The following is a 24,740-nucleotide window of genomic DNA, read 5'->3' as shown; positions in this document are numbered from 1 at the left end:
CTGTACATATTTGTATTTGTAATCTTTCCAAACTAGACCACAAGAATAATCAGGGTATCCCTGAGAAAGGTCATTCAAAATTCAAAAACGAAAAGTGGCCACATGTCCTAAATCCCCTTATTTGGCACATCATGTGGGTTCAAAACTGATACATATTGCTCGATACACACCAATACATTGCGATATGTTGAACTTTGCTCACGACAGTATAAAATTGGTTCACTTTGAATCGTGTTTTGCTAGAAAACAGTTTCATGGTTTTACTTGCAAAATAAGGAGACAAGGACTGAAGACAATGGAAAATTGCATCTAACACAAAGTGAATGACATGAAGAAGCTTATTTTTCAAAATTTTGCCTTTCTTCTGGGTGATGAAATGCATAAATTTGAACCATTTGATAGACGACAGCTAACTTCCAAGGTAAAGAACCCCATTATCAATTCTACATGGCTAACTGGTTTGCAATGATAATACGCCCATAAAATCTCCTCCATGACATGTACTGAACTACTAATAGTAACCTATGTCATTATTACCACTCTTTTTGATAGATGAAATATATCATTATTACCACTGTGGTTAGTCAAACTACATGCAATCTCAGACTGTTACAAGCTATTTGACAAGAATTATACATACAATGTCTGCTCAGGATCACAAAATTTTTCTACACTCCATCTCCAAAGAATTGCTCATTGCATGCAAAAGTAAACATTCACATGATGAAGCTGTTTCAAACTCAAGGAATGTGAAGAAAAAGTATATTTACCTGAAAGTAAAAACTAATTAATCAGTATCATTACAAAAGTTGAAATCAAATCAATTATCAGAGCTAAGAATAATAACTCCCAGTGCTATAAAAAGTAAAGGAGGTACAACTTACAATGGAGCAACAGAAGGCATGCCTTGCATTTCACTGGAAGTTCTTTTGGACTTGTGCTTTGATTTTTTGTCCCGCTTCTTACTCCTATCAAACAAACCAATACCAACATCAATCCAAGGAAAGAGAAGGATATTACAATCATGAAAATGCTTTTGATGTATGCAAGTGTCTAGAAAGTACTCATCCTGTGAGGTTGGATCCAAACATGACTTGAGTTTCCGATCAATGTGCCTCATATCTTTGGTGGTAGGAATATTGAGTTTCCTCACCTACACAAGAGGTCATTATTCAATGATGTAAAGAGTGCATACTTGACAAGATGGAGATTATTGTTAGAAACATGTACATTTTGCTGCTAATCCCTGGGCATTGCTAAGAGTATTAAAGAGTAACAATTTGTAACCTGACAGTTCTATCAACACTTGAGGAGAGAGATATAGAGGCTGCAACAGCAATCAAGAGCTTCTGAAACTTATACCCCGAGGACAGATATAAAAATGGAATTTGATATGGCAATTTCTCAAGATTCCAGCTTCTTGAGATGGTTATAGCAAGGTACTGACATGCAACTAAGGTACAACTCAAACTTGGTTTCACCACCAAATTGATAGGCTATTCCAAGTCATTGATCAAGTCAGGCAGGGCCCTTCCTCCCCTAGGCTCAACTTTTTTTTTTTTGATTGATAACAAAGACTTTTATTAATAGATATTAATAAAGAAAGATACAAAAGGAGGGGTAAAAACTCTTAAACCTCCCAAGAAAGCAGCAGTTCAGGTTACAATATTGCCCAGAAAAAATTCTCTTCCCACCCCTTGTTTGGCCAATGAATCTGCCAAGGAATTGGCGCAGCTCTTAGTCCATTGAAACTTGACTTCCATATTTTGTATGAGATGTCTAACTTTCTTCTTTTCATTTAGAAACTTCCACAAACTAGAATTATCCTTCATTAACCAGTTTATAGCCAACTTAGAATCACCTTCCACCATCAGTTTTTTGATATTTAACTCTTGAGCTCTTTTTAACCCTTCAAAACAGCCAATATTTCAGCTCTAAGAGAGTCCCCCATCCAACAGAACCAGAATACAATGCGATAATTTGACCTTCATCATCCCTGAAAGCTCCCCCTATACCCAACAGGCCTGGATTTCCTTCACTACTACCATCAAAGTTTAGTTTAGTGAACCCTGAAGCTGGAGGGGATCAAACTGGGTAAGATACATTCTTCCTTGGAGCTGACCAAGCCACTTCTCTCCACTTCCTGATGATATCTCCTTCTAAATAGTTTTCAAAAATTTGCAAAGTCTTAACCCAATGAATCACCCTTATAGAAATTAGTTCAATGATTACACCCTTATTTCGTTCTTTCCCATGAAAGGTCCGTTGGTTCCTTTCCTCCCAGACTGTCCAACATATAGCTGTTCTTACACACCTCCACAGAATTTCCCTCTCTTCTTCAGCCCCCTAATAGTAGTAGAATGGAATAGGCTTTGTACATTTGAAAGGGGGGGGGGGGGGGTCCACCTACAACCAAAAAGATAGAAAAACCAACACCAGATTTCTAAAACAAATGGGCAAGAAACCAATAAGTGATAACAAGTCTCACCATTTTTCTTACAAAGAATGCACCAGTGTGGTTTTAAACACCAATTAGGCCTTTTTCTTTGGAGTAAGTTGCAAGTGTTACACTTTTCAAGGAAAACTTCCCAACAAAAGGCACTAATCCCTTAGGCTCAACTTTTAATGTAGTTAAGGAGTTCCTATGTTTCCATCAATGCTAAAAACCAGGATCTACACATCAAACTTGTAGGGTGGACAGAAAATCATGTATCCTACTGTTCTTTTTCTCCAAATCTGGAGGGTAGGACAATATTATATCAAGGAACCCTTAATCCCTTATAAAGATGAGCAATATCAATGCTAACAGCCGGGTTCAGTACATTGAATTTTAGTGGTTTACAGTCAAGACTTGTCTATAATGCCACAATCTCAGATAAAGACCAAGACAGGCACTTCATTGTTGATTGTCCAAACCCTGATATCCACTAAAAGATTAATATTTTTTTTGATAAACCATTAAAATATTAATAATCACTTAATTTTGCTTTATGTTGATGTAAAGTTCGAAAAATCGCAGTACTTTGAATTACTAGAGGTTATAAAGATATTTTTAGTACCCAGGAGTCTATGTCATCCAGTGATTCAGTAAGCTCCAAAATGCTATGTGCAGAATGTTGACGAGAGATGATGTTCTCCAGGTATCTGCAGAGATTTATGAAAATTTGGAGCAAGTTGAATAATTAGTTAGAACAAGAGAGCATTCCACATGCAAGAGAGAGAATATGAAATATGATGAGTGCATGATGGAAAAGCTTAGAACCTCTCAAAATTGATGACTCTGTGTACCTCATTTGACCTACGTAGAGCAGCCAATGCTAACTGCATAAAACAAAAAGAAACATCATAAATAATAGCCCTTATAAGCCAAAACCAACAATTGATTTTTCAATCTGGATTTCCTCTGTAAGAGCAAGATCTCAAATGATAGCCACCTTTTCAACTTCATTTAATTCTAAAGCCCACTAGAGCATGTCTACAGTTGGAAATGACATCAAAGAATTTATTCACCCTTTGTTTACTAGCAAATAGTGACACAGTGCATATTTAAATCAAACATTTCCTTTTAGCAGGAAACAAAGTTTTTTAATTGAAAATAAAATTGAAATATTCATATATGGAGTACAGGGAACAGTGCACCATATGCAAGAACCGTATGCAAAAGACAAAATTGTTTCTATACAACATTTTATAAATGATCAAGGTATTATGGACTTGAAATGCCTTGTCCAAAGTCTTAAAATGCGTAAAATATAAGATACAGTCATGGGCAAAAGAACTAATATCAATACAAAGTCATAGCATCCTTCTTTCAGTTTTTTATTTATATTTCACTCCTTCCAAATTCTGCCAACAAATCCCAGCATGATCTCCAGTCTCCACCAGAAGCTCTTGGCCACCCTTCAGAAAGCTCCCTAGCATGAACACCTTTCCCATTAAGTCCTACTCCATATCTAACCTTTCTCAGGTTGCAAACCTGGGGCATTGGCCATGCCGCTCTTGGTTATTTCATGCTATGGCAACCAAGATTGACAAAAACTCATCAAAGTGATTCATAGTCTTTATTAGAAAGATCAAATCAATTTTACCCATTGTTAAACCTGTCCTATATTACAAATGTTTCCCAACAATCCTTACTACAGAAATAACCACTTTGGATGAACAACCTTATGCTACACAAGAAGTTTAATTGAAGAATACCTGTCCAGGAGGGAAGAGAAGTGGTGCATCTGTAAGCATTGTTTTATCTACCTCCAACTTTGCAGTTTCTCGTAAATCCTGTTAAAGTATCAAGATAGAAGCACAAAACATGTCAGTTGAAAAAAGGAAAAGAAAAAGCTGGTGAATATAATCATTAGTAGTCAAGGCATTGCCTAGGCACCCTTGGTTGGGCACCTCACCTGAGCATCTAGACTTATAGCAAGAAGGCATTTCTCTAAGCAACCAGGTGCCAATCTAGGCAACAAGGAGCCCAGCTAGATGATAACGTGCCCACTTAGGCAACAAAATCACAAGGTAGATGCCTTGTTATAATATTATTTCTATGGCTACATCTTGCTGACATGTATGTTTATACATTCTATTATATACTATATATGTCATTTACACTTTTTTTTGAAGTTATTACTTAAAAGTTTTAATTTTTAAAAAGATTCAAGGTTTTGAGATGGAAAAAAGAAAGAAGGATAAAGAGGTTTATTTTTCTTTTGTAATTTCTATTATCCCTCTCTCTCTCTCTCTTTCTCTCTCTTACATTAAATAAAATGGTGGCTCCACCAATGTTCTTTTTCTCTTTTTTTTTATATTAATTTAAAAAAGGTCACCCTTGACTTTTGTCTCCAGCTCACTTCTTCCCTAAAAATAAGTCTCTTCAGTTCACTTTCCAGTGCTTCCTTCTCCACCTTAGCTTCCTGAGAAGAGCTCCCTTCCTCTTCCATTCTATCCAGTCTAGCCATTTTCTCAAGAATCTCTTTCTTCCTTTTCACCACATCACCAAAAACCTCCCTGTTCCACCCCCTTAATTCCTCAAACACTTGCAATTTTCTCACCAACCTGAAACCTGCAGATCCTTCAAATCGCAGGTCACCCCAATTTCCTTTCTACCCACACCCTAAAGTTAGGATGGTCCAGCCATAGTTGTCAAGGCGATGCCTAGGTGGGCGCCTAGGCGACAACGCGCCCTTGGAGTCTCGCCTCGCCTAATCGCCAAGCAGATTTCTATAGCGTGTTATAACAAACTTTTGTTCTTAATTTTTTGAGGTTATAATTATAAAATAGACATTTTTTAAACTAAAATATTCATTTTGTGTGTTTATATACTATTTCTTTTTGTTATTTTCTTATTTGTTAGGTTTTAATCAACACAAACATTTCTAAATGCTGTATTGAACCCTCAAAGACTTCAAAACCTGAACCAATAAGTAAGAAAGAACATAAAATGTTGTCCAATCAATACATTTTCTTCTTTTTCTTTACTAATTTTGTGTTTTTATATACTAATTTCTTCTTCTCCCACCTTTTCTTTTCTTCTATTCCTATAACAGAAATAGGGGTTCAGCCCCTATATTTTTCGAATTTTCTTTCTTTCTTCTTTTTCTTCTCATGAATATGTTGGAATATGTTGATTTTCTATACTTTACATGAAGTTTATACTTTTCTTATGAAAATTATGGATATTTATTAAGGAAATATGATTATGGAACCTAGGGAACTACCCTAGGATGCATGTTTTTACTTAAAAAAAATCCATCGCCTAGGCGACTAAGCGCCCCCTTGTCGCCTAGCCTTGCCTTGGCACCTTGAAAACTATGGGTCCAGTCACATATTTTCGAACTTGAATGGCTTTGTTCCTGATCTCTCAACAAAATTTCTCAATATAAGTTTATGATCTGATAAAAAAATCAGTAAAGCTTCCTGCACCACACCCCCTACATGCTCCTCCCATTCCCTTGAGAAAAGAAACCTATCCAATTTCCACAAGATAGCTGGATATTGGCCATTTGACCAAGTGAACCTACCTCCATTCAGTGGTGGATAGATTAATCCATTTCCTTTGATAAACTCCCCAAACCTCTTCATTCCCACACTTATTCTCCTGAGAAAAGAAACCTATCCAATTTCCACAAGATAGCTAGATATTGGCCATTTCCTGATTCTACGAGCCACCTCTGTGCTATGCCCCTCGAGGCAAGCCCAAACAAGTCCATGTTAGGGTCTTAAATTCTTAGTTTTCACACAAAAATAATGATTTTATAGTTTTAATTGCTTTATTAAGAAGATATTTTATTAAGATGAATGAATGAACAACATTACCTTTGGTGAGCGAGCGATGGACTTGTTTGGGCTTGCCTTGAGGGGCGTGGCATGGGGGTTCAGAGCCGGAGCCTCCGGCCCAACCACTAGAATAAAAATAAGCAAAAAAACGTCAAATTTTCAAAAGGTGCACACCTGAGCTGAGGCGCAAGGCGCACTAGGCGCACCAGGCGTGCACCTTTTGAAAGGGCTACGCCTAGGACCTGGGCGAGGCACCTACCCTAAAATGTGCCTTGCCTATGAGCCTAGGTGCGCCTTTTAAATCACTGCCCCAACACTAGTCGCCCCCAACTTCCTAAAGACACATTGAAATCGAGTAAACATCTCTCCTTTCCCCAACCTTCTTCATCCATCTAGGGTCCCATATAATCATCATACCGCCATACAACCCCTTTGCATTCAGAGCCATCCAATCTCTAGCATCATAACCCCAAATCTCATTTTTTAAACTCATGTCAACAAACTCCAATTTTGTTTCTTGTAAAAGCACCACATCCAGCTTAATAACTTCATCTTCCTACCTTTCCCCTCCTTTCAGCAATAGCCTTCTCCCATCTCCCTACTCTTCCCCTTCCTCTTCATCCCAACCTTCCTTCTCCTCTCCAAACTTTCTTTCTTCTCACTCTCCTCCCTTTTGGCTTTCTCAAAATGTTCAAATGTTCTTCTAACAACACCTTCCCTTCCCAATAAGAAAAGCCCCAAACACTTTCCAACCTCAATTTGTCTCTCCACCAAACTAGTGACCTCCACTCTTCCTTCCACGACTCCTTGGCTCCCAACTTTGTCTTCTCTCCCCCCCTGTCCCCTTTCGCTTCACCTGCCCCCCATGCCCCACCCTCGGTACCAATCTCCCCCTTCTCTACCTCAGTCCCCCTAGACTCCTTAACACCCGTACCTTCTTGAGACACCTCCTTCCTATTTCTGTTATACACTTGCTGTAATTGGTCCCCACTCTCATCCACACCATCAAGCTTACTCTTCTTCCCCCCTTCCCTTCATCCTTTCCAACTTTTCTCTCCTCTATCTTCCTCCCTACTTAATCCCCCTCTTTTGAGTTAGAGAAATTAGAAGATTCACTCACCTCAATAACCTTGAGAAGAGAAGAAACATTGACATGGGGGCCTGATGTAGTGTTGGAGGAGACACTCACAATAGGGTCACTTGAATGCACCTCGTTTGCCCCTACTTCAACTACCCAATTCACCCCACCTAAAGAAGGGCTCCACATGCTGAGTGTCTGTGATCCGTATTGTTGTAATTTGAACACCAGACTCTTAGACAAGCCGAACGAACCATGGACCAGACCCCGACCTCCTCTCCATTGTTTGAAGATCTTCCTTTATCCTTTGATGTGTGACATGTGTCTTTCCCCCTGTCGTTCCCTTACCACCCTCTCACTCGGGGCTCTATGTTATCGAAACCTTCTTGCCATTCTTGTATCTAGTCACAACCCAAACGCAATCACCTCCTCAGTCCCATCTTTTTTCTTTCTTTTTCCTCTTCGAGAGAAGACACAAGTCCCTAAAACCCACTTCCCTCTCTTTCCAATACTATCCTTACCCTTCACAACCCTTAAGCTTCCTCTTTGAATGCTACCTACATTCCCTTTTGCATAACTATCTACTATGTGGGCCCTAGCCCTCACGTTCTCCTTATCGAGACCTACCCCTTATGTTTATACCCATACTTCAGTGTCTTTGCCAATGACTCAACCCCCTCTTTAATCCCTTTCAGTCGATTGGTTCACTATCAAATCCAAAGAGCTTGTAAGGAGACTAAGTCTAACAAACTTTAATCCGTAAAACAAGATGAAGCCCTGCCTTGCTCCCTTTTTCTAGTTCTTTGTTTTCTTTTTTCCTCCTTGTCTTAGCCTGTTAGGTTTCATCTAGAGTGGAAACTCTAGTAAAGAAGAGGATAAGTCTATGTATTATGGTTTTGTTGCATTGGTGTCCATGACTCTTTGCTTATGTGAGGAGCATTTTGTTCAGCATTCCTTTTCTGCCTTTGAAATAAATTTGGCAATTGGCATTTCAGTATCAATAGCTTTTACACTTGGGCTTATTGCAAATGCTGTTTTATAAAAATTACAGGAAGAATTGTTTAAGAGAATACCAAAACCTCAACTTGAGTTTTTATGCTTTACATGTGAATCTATAATTCCCAGATTTTCCTAATTCCTACTCTGTTAAGTAGAGTATCTTTAATCTATTTTGGGTTATTGCTTCTATGAGTTTAGTTCTTTCTATAGTTCCATGCTTACTATTTACAGCAATTTATTAGTAAGTTTAGGTAGAACTTATTGAGATTCAACTTAATCACTTGTTCAAATGGGTCAAAGGTCAACAGAATCTACCATGGGTTCCTTAGTTAGAAAGGCTGTAAATAGGATGAATTGATGCAAGTCTTATTGGGTTAGCATTCACCTAAGCCAGGCATCTGAAGGTGTAAGAAAAGTACTTCATATTTTAAAGGCATGGGCCACAAGTAGGGTGAACCTCAAGGTGTAAGCATCATGCACTTTTTCAAACAATGTTATTATCTTGCCTCTATTTTGTATTTTTAGGCAATTCTCTTGGATTTTGTCATCACCATATACTCAGCTTGAACCCTCATCACATTGCATGTTTACTTATACAGGTTTAAAGAGAGACCATTATCCAATGTTGGTCCAAGATATTTGGGGTCTTCGGAGGGGTAGACTGGATACACCTAACCTTTTCTTTTTTTTTGGAATGTCATTGCTGATTTCTTTGCAGATAAATATGATTGATTCTATCCTATCAATTTGGCTGTTTTGTTAATGATATCCACTCACAAGTCACAAGTTTGGGAGACAATAGTACATTAGGGACAATGTTTTAAAAGTGCAAGGCACAAAAAAAGCGCAAGAGCCAATTTGTGCCTGAGGCGCAAGGCGAGGTGCACGCCTTTTTAAGCAAGGCGGAAAATTAAAAAAAAAAGCTAAAAAATAAAAAAGGTAAAAAAATGCCAAAAAAATTTAAAAAAATGCAAAAAAATATTAAACATAATGTTAATAAAAAATATAAACTTAAATTTTAAAATAAATGTTTTAAAAAACCTATTATCTAAAATTAAAATACAAACACATAACATGTAAAGCATATTCAAATGAAAATTTAAAAATAAAAGCAAACATATAAAGCATTTTCAAGAATGTAAAACCCACAATCTCTTTTTTTTTCCTTAATTGCATTGCTTCAAGTAGCTAATGTGATGTAAAACATATTGCACTCTTGATTCTATGAGTCGCCTTTGTACCACACCCCTCGAGGCAAGCCTGAACAAGTCTATGTTAGGGTCTAAAATTCTTATTTCTCACATAAAAAATAATCATTTTATAACTTTCATTGCCTTTTAAGAAGATATTTTGTTGTAATGAATGAATAGACAACATTAGCAAATAGGGGGTTCTCGCATGCCTGGGCTGAGGCGCAAGGCGCATCAGGTGCACCAGGCACACGCCTAGGACCTAGGTGAGGCGCATACCCCAAAATGCGCCTTGCCTGTGCACCTAGGTGCACACCTTTTAAATCAGTGATCATGGATGAACTAAAAAATCTGCTGATTGTCCATGTTTATAAACAAGCAGCAGCCATGTTCATACACCTTCACTTAAATGCATATCTGTGGAACATGACTACATGTTTGTCAAACCTTTGTTTGAAAGTGTCATAAAAAGCTAATTGACAACAAAGCAGGTAAGCAGTATATATGCATAGATAGATAGATGGAAAGGGCACCTTCAACATTTGTAGCTGGCCATTCTTAGCTTGACAAAACTCCTGAAGACCCAGCACAAAATGTTATAATATAAAAAATAAATGAGCAAAAAATAAGTATACAACAACATGATATACTAATAATAAAATAAAATCCTTGAGTGGAAGTAGAATCTGTCTGTGGTACAAAAATGTGTATAAGGTCATAGAAAAGTAAATATGCCTTAACCCACCTCCATATCATCAATGAAGCCTTCGATTGATCGATATGGTGTAAAAACAATAAGATCAAATCCGAGGCTCTGCATAAAAAGAAATAAATACTTGAAACTGATGAATGAAAAAAGCAGTGAGATAAAACAATAACATGCAAAGCATATCCATGCCTGAAGAACTATCATCTCATTATTGAGAATCACTTGATGGTCCTGCTGAATCCCCTTACCAAGCTCCTCTGCGGAAACATGATTTTCTTCTACTTTACATGATGCATATATGCAAGTTAACCTGTACATATTAAAGGGCCTAATAAATAAGTCATCTAAAATCCCGATTAAAATATCAAGAAACCAAAAAGAAAAAAAAGAATATCAGATTAAAAAAGAATTGTATCACCAATAAGAAACTCTAAGGCATATGGCTAAGATGTAGATTTCACATAAGAAAATTCAATGCATAGATCAATATTACTTTCAAGCACAATGTATGTTCCTTACCAATTATTTTTGACAATCATATTCTGATGAAACAAGAACATTTTCATATGACTTAATATAATTGTAATGTTTTAGAGGATAAAAATTCAAAGAATGTATGGAAATATCAAAACTAGGCACTTACATTATGTGTTTTGGGTGGTGCTCCATGACAGACCATTGCAGATAAAACCTTTTGAAGTATAAGATGGCTGTTGCCTGCAAAGCACAAACTTTTCATTTCCAAGAAAAGGTAATAGTACAACATGTTAAAAGCAGCCCTTATTTTCTAAACTACAAATTCACACACCTGAATTTTATGTGGGAATCCAAAGGCTCCACAAACTTCTTGAATCTTGTGTTCATAAAATACCCGCATGAGTTTCTCTTCTTCAGTATTAAGTGGCTTTGGAAGGGAATGCTTTTCAGCTAAGATGCAGATAAAATAAAATTTTCACAACCATCGGAATATAGTGATTTTTTGATAAGCTAACTTTCAGGAACTCTTGGTCAAAAGAAAAAAGAAGAATGGCCTTATCAAGCAACTGGGAAACTTCTGGAGAGACATAAATGTAGTCCAAAGAGAAGGATGAAGAACTTAGAAATCTGATACAGAAATTACCATGATTTTTTCCATCAAGCTGAGGTTCTGGGTAAGACAGTGATCCATCAACATCTACTTCAATACGTGTTGCTCCAAACTACAAAAAGTTATCAGTAGCTAACATTGATGAGAACACATATGCTATTAAGACATGAAATACCAATTAGTAAAACCAACTCAAAATAAATTCCAATGATGAGATAAAACCACCAAAGTATTTGCCTCAGAAGAATGCTGGTATATCCTATTTTCTAATAAAAAGTCAATAAATCATGCCCTAGATATGAAACGGTTGTACCTTGACGTTCATTGTCAATATCCCTAATCTTGATAGCAATTTTATCAAAAATGTCTCACTTTTAGATTCTGCTAAGAGCATGAAGTATTGATATTCTAGAACTTGTGCAATTCCTGAAACTTTTCCAACAAGCAAGTACTAATTTTACTTCGTCAACATATTCTTGATTAACTGCCTCTCAGAAAGAAAAAAAAAAAGAGAAAATACCATCTGCGCATAAAATCGAACGAACTGCATTAACATATTCTATTCAAACAATGCACATAATTTCATTCTAATAGCCATTGCCCACAAAAACAAATCATTCCAATAGCCATTTGACCACAGATCGCTTACTGTAACTATAATACTGATAGGATGCAGGAAAAAAGACTAGTTCCATACCTGCTCCAGTGTTTTTATAGCTCTTTGATTAGTAGCTTGGTATTTTTCCATCTATACGGATAAAATGTGAAAAAAAAACACATATTAGATAACCAAATTTCTTCTTTTAATTTACAACTTCCATTTCCTACATTAAAGGAGATCTGATTCAGGGACAACAGCAACGAACATAATGGTATGCTTTACCAGATCGTGTGGGGTGAAAATCCATTTAGCTCGATGGGTCGATGTCTGAAAATCAGCCATGGCGACTGAAACCCTGAATTCAGAAGCTCTGGAATTCAATATACGTATACAATTAAAAACCAAAAAACAAAAAAATCTATGAAGGTCTATATTGTTAACACCAGAGATCGAGAATCAAAATCGAGAGAGACTTGTAGGAAGAGAATAGAAAACAAATTCGAACAGATTAGGGTTTTGGCATGGTTTTGCAAGTGAACCGCGAATCACCATTAGAGAGGCTTTAACGAGGGAGGAGTGCTCTCTCAGTCTCAGGAGAGGGAGGCGCAAAACAGCGCACTGCTAGGGCCATGGGCACGTTTGGGACGGTAGGAATCTGCTACCAACAAAACGCTTCCAATCTTCAGCCGCACATCGGGAACATCTCCTCACCCGTTGAAAGATATTCCCAATTTCCGACTGCAATGGCTGGTTGGGGCCTCTTGGGAGCGTTCTGTTGGTAACAGATCTGAACTTCGTTTGGAAATGAGTTAAGCTAGTTCCTCCCAAGAAACTATTCAAACAGGCTGTAGTGGACAGCCCTTGACTGACCGACAGTGGATTGGGGCTTTCAGACTAAAATAGCCGAATGGGACCCACCTTGGAAAGCCAGAAGCCGCTGCATTCAGCCCTTCCAAAATGACACGTGCTTCGACCCGAGTCTAAACCCGAAACCCATTGGCCCAACTCCCAATTGCAGTTGGGCTGCAAACGAGCCGAGCTAAGCCGTGATCGGCTCGAGCTCAGCTCTGGCTTGTCAAGGCTCGAGTTCTGCTCTCGAGCTTGAAGACAGAACTGTGCCTGCAGCCCGCCTTCCAAGTTCCAAAGTCTGAACTCTGTGTGTGAGAGAGAGAGAGAGAGAGAGAGTTGCAGCAATGGAAGCAAAGAAGGTTCACAACGGCAGCAATAGAGACAAGAAATTGAAACGAAAAGAGGTTATTGTTTAATCCTTCTCTGCGTCCTCTTATATTTGTTGATCCTTACTTCTCAATGGAACCAAAATCGATCTTTTTTGTATTTTGGGATCACAAAGCAATTGAAAATTTCTTGCTTTTTCCTCAATTTCAACTGTAACCTATTGCCCAAGGCGATACTGTGATTTCTGCATTTAAACCGGAGTGGGGTGTGTGTTGTATTGGTGTAGATACTGGAAAAGAAGAAGGCTATTGATGAAATTATAAAAGCTGCATCGAATGAGAAGGATCATCTAACTTCTTTTCCACCCTTCCGCCGTTACGACAGAAATGGTATAATAATAGAAGACGGGCTTATTTGCTTTTCTTTCTTCTCTTTCTTTCCTCACTGTTTTGGTGTCGGAAATGCAATTCCTATGTAGAATGTTCCCTCAATAAACTTCAAGTAACTGTGCAGATTCTGTGCAGTCATATTTTTTGTCCTCTTCTAGCAGATATCTGTCATTGTTTGATTGATTAGTTGTGACTCTCTCCCCTTTCCTGTGCCTGTTCTTTGAGATTTTGAAGCAAAAAACAAGATCTATTTCCTTTTAATTCATTTTGAGTGTCATAGAAGAACTTGGTTAAAGAAAAAAATAAGCACATTTTCTATTTGATGTCTGATTATTGGCACTTCATGGAGTTAACTGTATTAAGATAATTTCATACTGTTAGCCTTTACTTTACCACTGCAGTCTCATTTGCCTTCAGTTTCAACTTGCCTTTATGTGATTGTCTGTTCATAATTGATGAGGATTGTAGCTCATAAATAAAATTTGTGGTTTGATAATATGTTAGGTGGAGCCATACCTCTAATTTATATTTGACTACGGTACTAGGGTTATATGTATACATGGAGTCAGGTTCTGGAGAGCATCTATCCTCTTCTATGAAGCGTTATATTCAGAACCTCCTTAAGGTAGTGAAAATGCAGCGGTTTAACTAGTCCTTTTCTTTTGTTGGATCAGAATGATTTATGCCTTCTCTCCATAATTGTATGATGGTATAATACCAAACCAATCTAAAACCTTTTAGGTGAATATGGAGGACCCATATGGACCAGAATGGCCAACAGAAGAGAAAGTGAAGCGCAGGGAGATGGTTGCTCCAGAGGCTCGCTATATATTTGTTCGTGAGGCTCCAACTGCAAGTATAAATGAGAATCCAACAAAAGAAAGTAATATGGCATGTATTCATCCCACAGGAGATGGAGATCCTCTTGTTGGATTTGTGCATTACCGCTTTATTGTGGAGGAAGATGTACCTCTTGTTTATGTGTATGAACTACAGCTGGAGGCTCGTGTACAAGGGAGAGGATTAGGGAAATTTTTGATGCAATTAATTGAGCTTATTGCTCGCAAGGTAGGGATTTCATTTTCTTCATTTTCTTCATTTTCTTCTTAATACAATCTTCACTAAAATAAGAAAATGGTTGGAATAATTTCTTATTGTAAGATTTAATCATATTTTTCATTTATCTTGTTGATGTCCTATGTTAAATATGTCATTGTTTTGTATCCTTATCCAACAAGGATAATAAAAATTAAAAAAAAAACAAATTTGCATATTGTTATTAAGGTGAGGGTTTGGTTAATTTTCAATAGTATTTCTATATATTTCCTATATGTTTTGACCTACTAATTTCCTTCCATTGTTTTCTACATACAAACACAATATTTTATTAATATTGAATTGTTTATTTGAGAATAAATTTCATGCATGGTGTTCAGATAGTGATTTTGGATCTTTTGTAGAACCGCATGGGTGCTGTGATGCTAACTGTTCAAAAAGCCAATGTTTCAGCCATGAATTTTTATACAAATAAGCTAAGGTAAATAATGGACTTGATTTTTAACGCACTAATGCCTCAATTTGTGGAAGTTAATTTCAGCAAAGGTGTTTTTGACAATACAGATATACAATCTCATCAATTTCACCATCAAGAGTTGATCCATTGGTATGTAATTATATGCTCTTATGTGTCAGAACTTTGAAGTTTATTGTCCACTAATTTATTTTACCTCTTTCCATCTCTTTTTGCATCACTGCTTTTTTTTTTTTTTCAGATAGGGTTTGAGAAGAGTTATGAAATTCTTTGTAAAGCATTTGACCATGAATCCAAATCCAAATTAGAGGTATATCATGTCTGGCAGAAACATATAGATATATTCTTTGTTTACTAATCTTATCCTTATACTTTTTACTTTATGTCATCTTCCATCATGCATGCTGAAAGCATGCAACCATAAATGCATACATACAGTCAAATGTTAGTCCAACCATTTTCTTGAACATGTATATGCAATAACTGGTGATTGGTTGCTTGTGAATATTGAACTAAAAAAAGATGAGTTTGATGCTTTTTTTGAGTAACTTATTGATTGAAATCACCAAGGGATGCCTAAATTTCTCATGAAATGTAGTCAGATTGGAAATAGTTTGCTACCCAGTAAAGAATTGTATAAATGTAGTTAAGGTCTAAACACTATCTCTGGGCCAACATGATAGAAGGATTTGGAAGTGGGATTATACAGGTTCTTTCACATTGAGGTCCTTTTTTAAGAAGCTAAAATCACAACCCGGAAACAAATTCCAGAGCTTCAAGCATAGTTTTCAAGGCGCCAAGGCGAGGCTGGGCGTCAGGGGGGCGCCTAGGCGTCGCCTAGCTGATGGATTTTTTATATAGAAAACATAGATCCTAGGGTAGTTCCCTAGGTACCATAGCCATATTTCCTTAATAATTATTCATAATTTTCATAAGAAAAGTATAGAGTTCATGTTAAAGTATAGAAAATCAACATATTCATGAGAAGAAAAAAAAGAAGGAAAAGAAAATTCAAAAAATATAGGGGCTGAACCCTTATTTAGTAGTAGTAGTAGTAGTAGACAAAATTTTAAGTTCTTCCTTACTTATTGGTTCAGGTTTTAAAGTCTTTGAGGGTTCAATATAGCATTTAGCAATGTTTGTATTGATTAAATCCTAACAAAAAAGAAAATAATAAAAACAAGTTAGTATATAAACACAAAAAATGAATATTTTAGTTTAATAGTGCCTATTTTATAATTATAATGTCAAAAAATAAAGAATGAAAAAATATTTTACAATGCATAGTACAAAACTGCTTGGCGATTAGGCGAGGTGAGCCTCAAAAGGCGCCTTGTCGCCTAGGCGTCACCTTGACAACTATGGCTTCAAGATATGGCTATTAACTGTACCATGAAAAGTGTTTTTTTTTTTTTTTTTTTTGCATCAACAATAATGTTAGAGAAGCATTATTGTAAATAAAACAAAAATGAAGGTTTGGGTATAAGAAGACTAAGAGAAGTGAATTTAGCATTGCTTGGTAAGTGGTTTTGGAGGTTTGGTCAACAAGGGAGTTCTTTGTGGAGAGTAATTCAAGCAAAATATGGCACAAGAAATGAAGGGTGGGATCCAGGTGAAGCAAATCAGTTGTATGGCTGCTCAAGGATTGTTGGTGTGAGAATATTTCATTAAAGGATAACTTCCCAGAACTCTTTGCTGCTGCTATCGATAAGGAGGCGAAAGTGGCAGACTATGTGCAGTTTCAAAATGGGGAATACATATGGGATCTACAGTTCAGAACTCAGAAGATACCTGAGTTCTGGAAGGATTGTTGGTGTGAGAATATTTCATTAAAGGATAACTTCCCAGAACTCTTTGCTGCTGCTATTGATAAGGAGGCGAAAGTGGCAGACTATGTGCAGTTTCAAAATGGGGAATACATATGGGATCTACAGTTCAGAACTCAGAAGATACCTGAATGATTGGGAGATTGAACCGTTTCGAAGGCTACTCCAGAAGCTGTAAAACATGCAAATTGATAGGAATTCAGAAAGATAGGAGGGTGTGGTGAGAGGATAGTAAGTGTCAGTTCACGGTTAAATCTTTTGTAATAAGTTGATTCGAGAGGAAGAGCGGGATTTTCCTTTAAACATAATCTGGTGCAGGCATATCCATTGTCGTCAAGGTGACACCTAAGTGGGCGCCTAGGCGACAAGGTGCCCTTGGAGGCTCGCCTCACCTAATGCCAAGCAGTTTTGCACATTGTGCTATAAAGTACTTTTATGTTCTTAATTTTTTGAAATTATAATCATAAAATAGACATTATTAAACTAAAACATTCATTTTGTGTGTTTTATATACTAATTCCTTTTTTATTATTTTTGTATTTGTTAGGGTTTGGTCAACACAAACATTGCTAAATGTTGTATTTAACCTTCAAAGACTTCAAAACCTGAACTAATAAGGAAGGACTTAAAAGTTTGTCTAATCAACACATTATCTTCTTCTTCTTCTTCCACTTTTTCTTTTCTTCTTTTCCTATAACAAAATAGGGTTCAGCCCCCATTCTTTTTGAATTTTCTTTTCTTTCTTCTTTTTCTTATGAATATGTTGATTTTCTATACTTTAACACAAAAATTATACTTTTCTTATGAAAATTATGGATACTTATTAAGGAAATATGGTTATGGAAGTATGAAACCTAGGGAACTACCCTAGGATATATGTTTTTTACTTGAAAAAGATCCATCACCTAAGTGATGCCTAGGTGCCCACCTAGGTGACTAGATGACAAGGTGCTCCCCTGTCGCCTAGCCTCACCTTGGGACATTGAAAACTATGGGCATATCCCTTCAAAAGTAGGCTTTCTTTTTTGTCTGGTTGCCTACCTGAACATGATCCTCATCCTTACAAAGGACAACCTGATTAGGAGGGGAGTGGTGATCGATTCACTAGGGTGCATGCTGTATAACAGGATAGAAGAATCAGGTGATCATTTATTACTACATTGCAGTTTCAGCCATAACATTTGGGTGAGAGTGTTTAAGATCTTTGCTCTAAAGAGATGTTGTCAAGCTTCAGTTAAAGATTTTGTGAAAGGTTGGTGGATCCGAGGCTTGAGTAGAGCAGGAAAAGCAATTTGGCAAATAGTTCCAGGAGCAGTCTTCTGGTTGATATGGCAGGAAAGAAACTCAAGGCTGTTCTAGAGCAAAGGATGTCAGGAGGAGGAAGTTTGGCAAAAAATTGTGAGGAAGCTGTTTACCTGGGCATCAGGACAGTTAGTTTTAGATGGATCCGTCCTTAGTTCTCTTTTGGAAGTTGAAAATCTTTTTGTAATCTCAAATTGGATAGTGGTCTAATTTGCTTTGTACTTTGCCATTGTACAGCCGCTGGTTGTACTTGGTCTTTATGCTTTAATGAAATGATACCTTATCTATTGTAAAAAAAAAAGAACAATAATGTTAGAGAAACGTTTAATAGCTGGCAAACTCGTGAGAAGGGATATGGTGCTGGATAGTAATGACTGGGTCTTATGCTCTGTAGATGTTGAAACAGCAGACACTTATTCCAATATTGTCTTTTTACTATGGTCATATGGGAAATAGCTAGGCTTTTGTGGATGGAGAGGATTCTTCCCAGCCACAATAGAAAATTTTCTACAAGGCTGGATCTACAAGGATTAAGTGAGAAAGGAAAAGTACTGTGGGAGATATTGTCTTCTTTTGTCTTTTGGTGTATTTGGACTGTGAGAAATGCATGTATACATGGCAACATATCAAGTACGAAGGTGACATTTTGGAAGAGTTCAACGAATTTTATGCTCTCAACCATTGATACACATTCTCTTTAGGGAGTTCCTTATAGTTTGTACTTTAAAAGGAATACTTTGTTTTTTAACACTAACATATTGAATTACATATTTTGAGTTTTCTCATTGTGTAGATCCTTGGTGTAGATGGGTGTTGATCTTCATAATCATCATCTAAGCCTTATCCCAACTATATGGGGTTGGCTACAAGAATCCTATTTCATCATTCGATTCTGTTTAGTGCCATATCCATTGTTAAATTAAATTATGAGCCATATCCACATGGATGCTGATGTAACCACATATTTTTATAGCAATACAATATCATCATCATCATCCATGCCTTATCCCAACTATATGGGGTCGGCTACATGAGTCCTATTTCACCATTCCGTTCTATTTAATGCCATACCATTTGTTAAAATTTGGGCACTTAAGTCATTTATAATTATAACTACTTTGACCCAAGTCCTTTTTGGTCTATCCCTAGCCCTTCTACCCTGTTTTAACTTGAAACAGATCACTTCTTCTTATGGATGTTGTTAGTGGTCTTCTATGCACGTGAACAAACCATCTTAATTTACTTTCTCTCATTTTTTCATCTATTGGAGCTATTCCTAGGTTCTTTCGAATAACCTCATTTTGTCACCTATATGCATTTCTGTCACACTCGTTTTTTGGACATGTTGTTTCTTGACTTTCCAACATTCTGCTCCATACAACATACCTAGCCTTACAACTGTTTTATAATATGCTTTCCCTTCTCTTTATGCCTTTTCTCTGTTTAAAAAAGAGCCTATCTCTTATTTTTATTCATTATCTGATGGGGTGGTGTGGAATTTGGGTTTCAGAAGAGGCTTGAGAGAGAATGGGTGCTCCCTTCTTGTCACTGAGTTATTGCAAATTCTTTATTCAATTGTTGTAGACTCTCTCATGTCTACTGAGAAAATTTGGACTACCGATTCTTCTAGGCTAGTATCACAAATTTCTAATGGGTCCTCCTTTTTGGCGAGTGAAATTTGGTGCAAACTAGTTCCTTTAAAAATAAAGGTTCTTTGTTGGGAGGTTTATCATGGAAAAATCAACACTCTGAACTTGTAGCAAAAAATAAGAAAAAAAAAGTGTAGTTGTCCCCAAACTGGTGCACACTCTATAAGGCAAATGGTGAAACTGATTATCACTTATTAATTTCTTGCTCTTTCATTACCTCTATTTGGGAGTGGTTCTTTTCTATCTTGGGTGCAAGTGGACTCTACCTACAAGTTTGGTTAGTTTGTTTGAAGGTGAAACTTTTAGGTGGCCAAGGAAAAGAGGAAGAGTAAAGAGATGCACTGGGCTGCTATACTTTGGATAGTTTGGGAAGAAAGACATGTGAGACCTTTCATGGAAGAGGAAATAAATTTGGAAGCAATTTTAGAATGCATTGTAATAAGGGTGATTCATTGTGTTAAATCTATGGACTTGTTCTCACCCTACATTTTTAATGACTTAAGAAGGAATTGGAGGGAAGTGGCTTTGTCATCTATAGGAAACAATAGAACACTTAAAAGCTTCGGAGCTATCTTTGGAAAATTTTGCAAAACTTAATTTTGATGGGAGCAGCCTTGGTAACCCAACATCCTCAGGCATTAGGGGGTGGGTAGGGATAAAGATGCAAGTATAATAGCCATTTCCTTGGGCCGTATTGGCCAAGAAGATTCCACTAAAGCTTGCTTGCTGTACTCAATGGGGCCCAAATATTAAAAGAGTTAAGTTTGGAAAGGTTGATTTTGAGGGGGACTCTAAAGTGGTGGTCAGCTGGTTAAAGAATGAAAAGAAGACAACATGTTAGAGAAGCAGATGTAAATTTTCATTGGGTTCCAAGGGATGCCAATGGGTTGGCAGGCCCTTAAGCTAGGCAAGGGGTAAATAGGGGGCAGTTGTATTGGGATCATTTGTAATGTCTGCACTCCCTAGCCCTTTGGATCCTCTTTGTAAATTATTGTTTATATTAATGAAACGATATATCATTAATTATAAAATAAAAAAAAATTTCTCTTCGATCTAAATGGTATCGTCTACCACACAGGACTCCAGATGCACTCCTCCATTTTGTCCATCCTGCTCTAATTCTATTAGCAACATCCTTCTCAAAATTTAGGGGGTGTTTTTGAGAGATGAGGGAGGTAGAGTGCTGGCCCTGTATTCAGGCCCTATAGTGGTGGGAGACTCCTTAAGAGCAGAAGTTTTTGCTTTCCTAGAAGGTCTCAGATTGGCAAAGCATTGTGGATTGCAACAGTTAGAACTGGAGGGAGACTCCAAACTGGTAATAGGCTGGTTGCAATCTAGAAGCTTGGGCACGTGGCTTTTCAGACATCAGTTAAGGGAAATCTCAACCTTAGCAAGGGAGATTGGGGTGAGGTTTATTTGGGCAAGAAGATCAGCAAATGGTTTGGTTGATGCTTTAGCAAAGCAAGGAATCAATAGGCAAGAGTTCTTTTGGGCCTGTTTATGAGACAGTTTGTATCAAAGGGTTCTGCATCTGGCCCTTGGATGGTGGAAGTTGTAATTTTTATCGATTATTATAAATGAAAGTTGTCGTTTTCTCATCATAAAAAAGAAAAAAAAAACATCCTTCTCGATCTCTCCCTTGTTATGAATTATCGAACCTAGGTACTATTAAAGGTCACATTGCATTATCCCTTGATCCCCAATTCTAAGTGTATCCTCATTTGCAGTCTTATTATTATTAAATTTAAATATCATATATTCTGTTTTAGTCCTAGTTATTTTAAATCCTCTTGTTTCTAAATTATTTGTCCATAAACTTAATTTTGCATTAAGTCCTTTGTTAGTTCCATCAATTAAGATATTGCATTATAGCAATACAATATATTACCATTAAAAAAGGAAGGGAAATTCTTACCGTGGAGTGAGTGCATTGAATGGTAAAGTATTCTCTAAATAGGATAGTTTGAGTGTAGGAAATTGGGAATTAGTTTTGGACTAGTGAGTAGTGAAGGATGGGAAGATGTTTTGAAGTTTGTCCAAGATTATTTGGACTTTCTTTATCCAAAGATTTAACTAGAGGTTAATATAAAGAAGAAAATTGAGAAAGTAAACTTCTAATCTGGTTTGCAGGCATCTATTGCTAGAAGAAAAAGAAAGTGTACATTATCTTGTATCTAGGAGGATGCAAGAGTCTAGATTCTTGGTGACCTTGTTCATTTCTATAATCCAATATTTTTCTTAATTCACTTAAATTGTATACATCTAGAGGAACCATTGTTTCCATGGTTGATCCCCTTGCATCCATAATTTCTCAAGATAAGGCCATTATGGGTGATAAACTAAAGAAGTAAGGAATCAATATTTCCAAACAGCAATTAGGTGTATTTTGTGCCCAAGAGATGAGGTAACATGGATTCTTTATTTTATTTTTTTATTGTGATGTAGCTAGGGATTTTATGGAGTTTCTTCTTTTTTCTTTCCAGTTATTGTGGTGTGTCTGTTAAAATCTTATGAAATTTCATGTTGTGGCCACTGGCCAGTGTTCCTTTTGGAGTTTGAGGTTGCCTTCTTGGATTGTTTCTTCACTTCATTTATATTAGGGGCTCATGAAAAGAAGGGGATAGGAGAAAGGACAAATTGAAGACTTCTCTGTGGCTATGTTTCACTTTTAGTTCCGACTTGAAGCTTTGGGTTGAAGGAACTCAATTGTTTTGAATTTCAGGGTTATAGGATGAGTGCAGTTTCTATTTTGTTGGAGGTATGGTGCAGAATATTTTTATGGACTGTTTTCTGGATTTAAGTTGTAAATTTGGTCCATTTTGTATTTCAAGATTAATGAACAGTAGAAATGGAAGAAATAAAGGAAAAAGAATTGGGGCATAAGAGAGTGAGAGCTACGCCTCACTAGATATATTTTTTTATATTAAATCTCAGTAATAAGGTAAAACTACAATAGTATCCTCCCTTAATTGGCAGACAATGATCAAGTGCAAAATACCCTATGCAGTATGCTAACAAAGACGCTGGAGGGTTTATTCTTTCATACTCTTATACAGCTAAATATACAAATTGAATAGAGAACGAAGCTATCACAAGTGTTTGTTTGTGCAGAAAAAAATGACAACAAAGCCTTATACCAACTTTATGGGGTTGGGCTTATGCAAAAGTATATGTGGTCAATAGTATGTTCACATATGGAAGCTAAGAAGGGCTAATTGACATCAACCACTTAGTGGCTGCAGCTCTATGGAACCATTTCATCAATTCTGCATGTTTGCATCTAGCAATGTATGTTGTTGATACTGGTAATTTTGAAAGTAAAAATTGTAGAAAAATAATAGAAAAGAGAAGCATGAGAATAAGAAGAGAAAGATGAGGCAAGAAAGAAAAAGCAAAGGTGTAGCAATAAGCTGTTCCATCCAATATGTAGAAAATGTTACAACTATGTAAAAGGACAATTATATCCTCAATAATTAAATGAAAAACAAAGCAGAAATAACTTTGATATTCAAAAGACATAAGTATTCCCGAATGTCAGCAGGTTGGGTTAGTGGTAAACCTGCATTGATCCAACCCTTACGGGTTAAGATTGGGTCAGCCTTGATTGGGTTGGGACTGCCCCATTCTAAACCTGGCCTGTTCGCACGTGGAATTGAAACATTTGTAAAAATAGCCTTGGTCGAGTATAGATTGTACTATTTGTAGGGAGGGTCAGATCAGGTTTGGATTTCTAATTCTGTAGACAGGTCTGTTCAGTTTTGGTTTAGAGTGTCTTCAGGTCAGGTTTGGGTTGAGCCTTACCTGTACTCTACCCGATCAGTTGACATCTCTAACTCTGATATTACTAGTTGTTCTCTACAATAAATGAAACTGTTTACTAATGGTTCTATATGTTTGTATGTCATTTGTATTTTTATAAAAATTGATGTGAACATTATATTGGTCAAAATTGACTAAACCTCTATTTATTGATGATAGCCCATGTGCATGTCTCTTTGTTGTTGATCATCATCATTGTTATTATTGTTAGTTTGTTATTATCATCATCATTTTTATTTTGGGTGGGGGAGGAAGGTTGGTGCTTGCATGTGTCATGACAGAATGGTGGTTAACTTTTATTTATGGGTTGGGCTTATGCTTTAGTGCAGCAACTTGCTTATGAATGTACTTGGCTGATAGACTAGTGCTTAATTTAATACAGGAAAGAAACTTTTTTATTGATGAGTAACTTCTCCAGCCAACTACCCAAACTTTTGAAAGGTATGCTTTCTTATTGCTGCTAAACTGCATGGGTCTTACTGTTGAGAAATTGTGTTTGAAGTTTTAAAGGGAGTTATCTAAGTTTAAATAATCTCTTTGTGTTTTTGATTCATAAATTTTTATTTTTAGGGCTGTTTTCCCCCAAATGTAGAGCCAAGGAGTATCAAAGGAACAAGCATGGTTGCCAAGAAGTTGGGTTTAATTGGCATTACATGTCCGGTGCTCCTGATCTTTATACCTTTGCATGTCAATAAAATAAGAAAATCACACAAGACTAACTTCCATCCATTCTGGATGATGATTTGACAAGTTTATTATTGAGGAACTTGTAAAATATAGCTTGCATCAAATTTACTCAAGAGAAGAATCCATGAATTCTAGGAAGGATGGTAGTGCATTTTACCACATTGTGACACTATTTCTTATATCTTTGGCTATTCTCGACATATTTACTTATTTAGCTTTTTTTATGTTATCACTGATGAAAATAGATTAAAAGGTTGCAAAAATGTAGAAACTAAAAAAATGGTATAATAAGCAATTAAGGGAATTAATAAAACAAAACTCAATGGAGCATAAAATCAGAAGAAAGTATTAGCTTTTGAAACAAGGATGAATATATAGACACATGAAGGGTGAGGCTTAATCAGAGTCAGAGAAAAGATTACAG

General features: G+C 36.7%; 2 protein-coding genes across 4 annotated transcripts; one reads left to right on the top strand and one right to left on the bottom strand.

Moving 5' to 3' along the window:
- Positions 1-542: 542 nt before the first annotated feature.
- CYCH;1 (cyclin H;1) lies at positions 543-12,804 on the bottom strand. 3 transcript variants are annotated; one of them, XM_088986452.1, is made up of 15 exons: positions 12,487-12,804; positions 12,220-12,292; positions 12,034-12,084; positions 11,370-11,448; positions 11,058-11,176; positions 10,893-10,966; positions 10,439-10,559; positions 10,286-10,354; positions 10,074-10,115; positions 4,201-4,278; positions 3,263-3,321; positions 3,060-3,144; positions 1,065-1,153; positions 885-968; positions 543-770 (listed from the first exon to the last, which is right to left on the bottom strand). In XM_088986452.1, the coding sequence occupies exons 2-15, from the start codon at positions 12,277-12,279 to the stop codon at positions 767-769; spliced, it is 1,014 nt and encodes a 337-aa protein (XP_088842578.1). In that variant the 5' UTR covers positions 12,280-12,292; positions 12,487-12,804; the 3' UTR covers positions 543-766. The 3 variants fall into 3 exon arrangements, with proteins under 3 accessions (XP_088842578.1, XP_088842577.1, XP_088842579.1); XM_088986451.1 differs by having other exon boundaries at positions 12,381-12,552; XM_088986453.1 differs by lacking the exon at positions 543-770 and having other exon boundaries at positions 881-968; positions 12,220-12,804.
- A 153-nt stretch (positions 12,805-12,957) lies between these two features.
- Positions 12,958-24,475, top strand: LOC148855355 (Acyl-CoA N-acyltransferases (NAT) superfamily protein). The gene is made up of 9 exons (XM_088982243.1): positions 12,958-13,190; positions 13,400-13,502; positions 14,048-14,127; positions 14,244-14,570; positions 14,963-15,039; positions 15,123-15,165; positions 15,275-15,343; positions 24,012-24,070; positions 24,200-24,475. The coding sequence occupies exons 1-8, from the start codon at positions 13,131-13,133 to the stop codon at positions 24,036-24,038; spliced, it is 786 nt and encodes a 261-aa protein (XP_088838369.1). The 5' UTR covers positions 12,958-13,130; the 3' UTR covers positions 24,039-24,070; positions 24,200-24,475.
- The last annotated feature ends 265 nt before the right edge of the window (positions 24,476-24,740 follow it).

The sequence above is a fragment of the Nelumbo lutea genome, chromosome 4 (assembly GCF_056320005.1).
Source record: "Nelumbo lutea isolate HS-2025 chromosome 4, American lotus-T2T, whole genome shotgun sequence".
NCBI lineage: Eukaryota > Viridiplantae > Streptophyta > Magnoliopsida > Proteales > Nelumbonaceae > Nelumbo > Nelumbo lutea.
The sequence above is the reverse complement of the archived record's forward strand: the minus strand, read 5'-3'. Positions and strand labels throughout refer to the sequence as shown.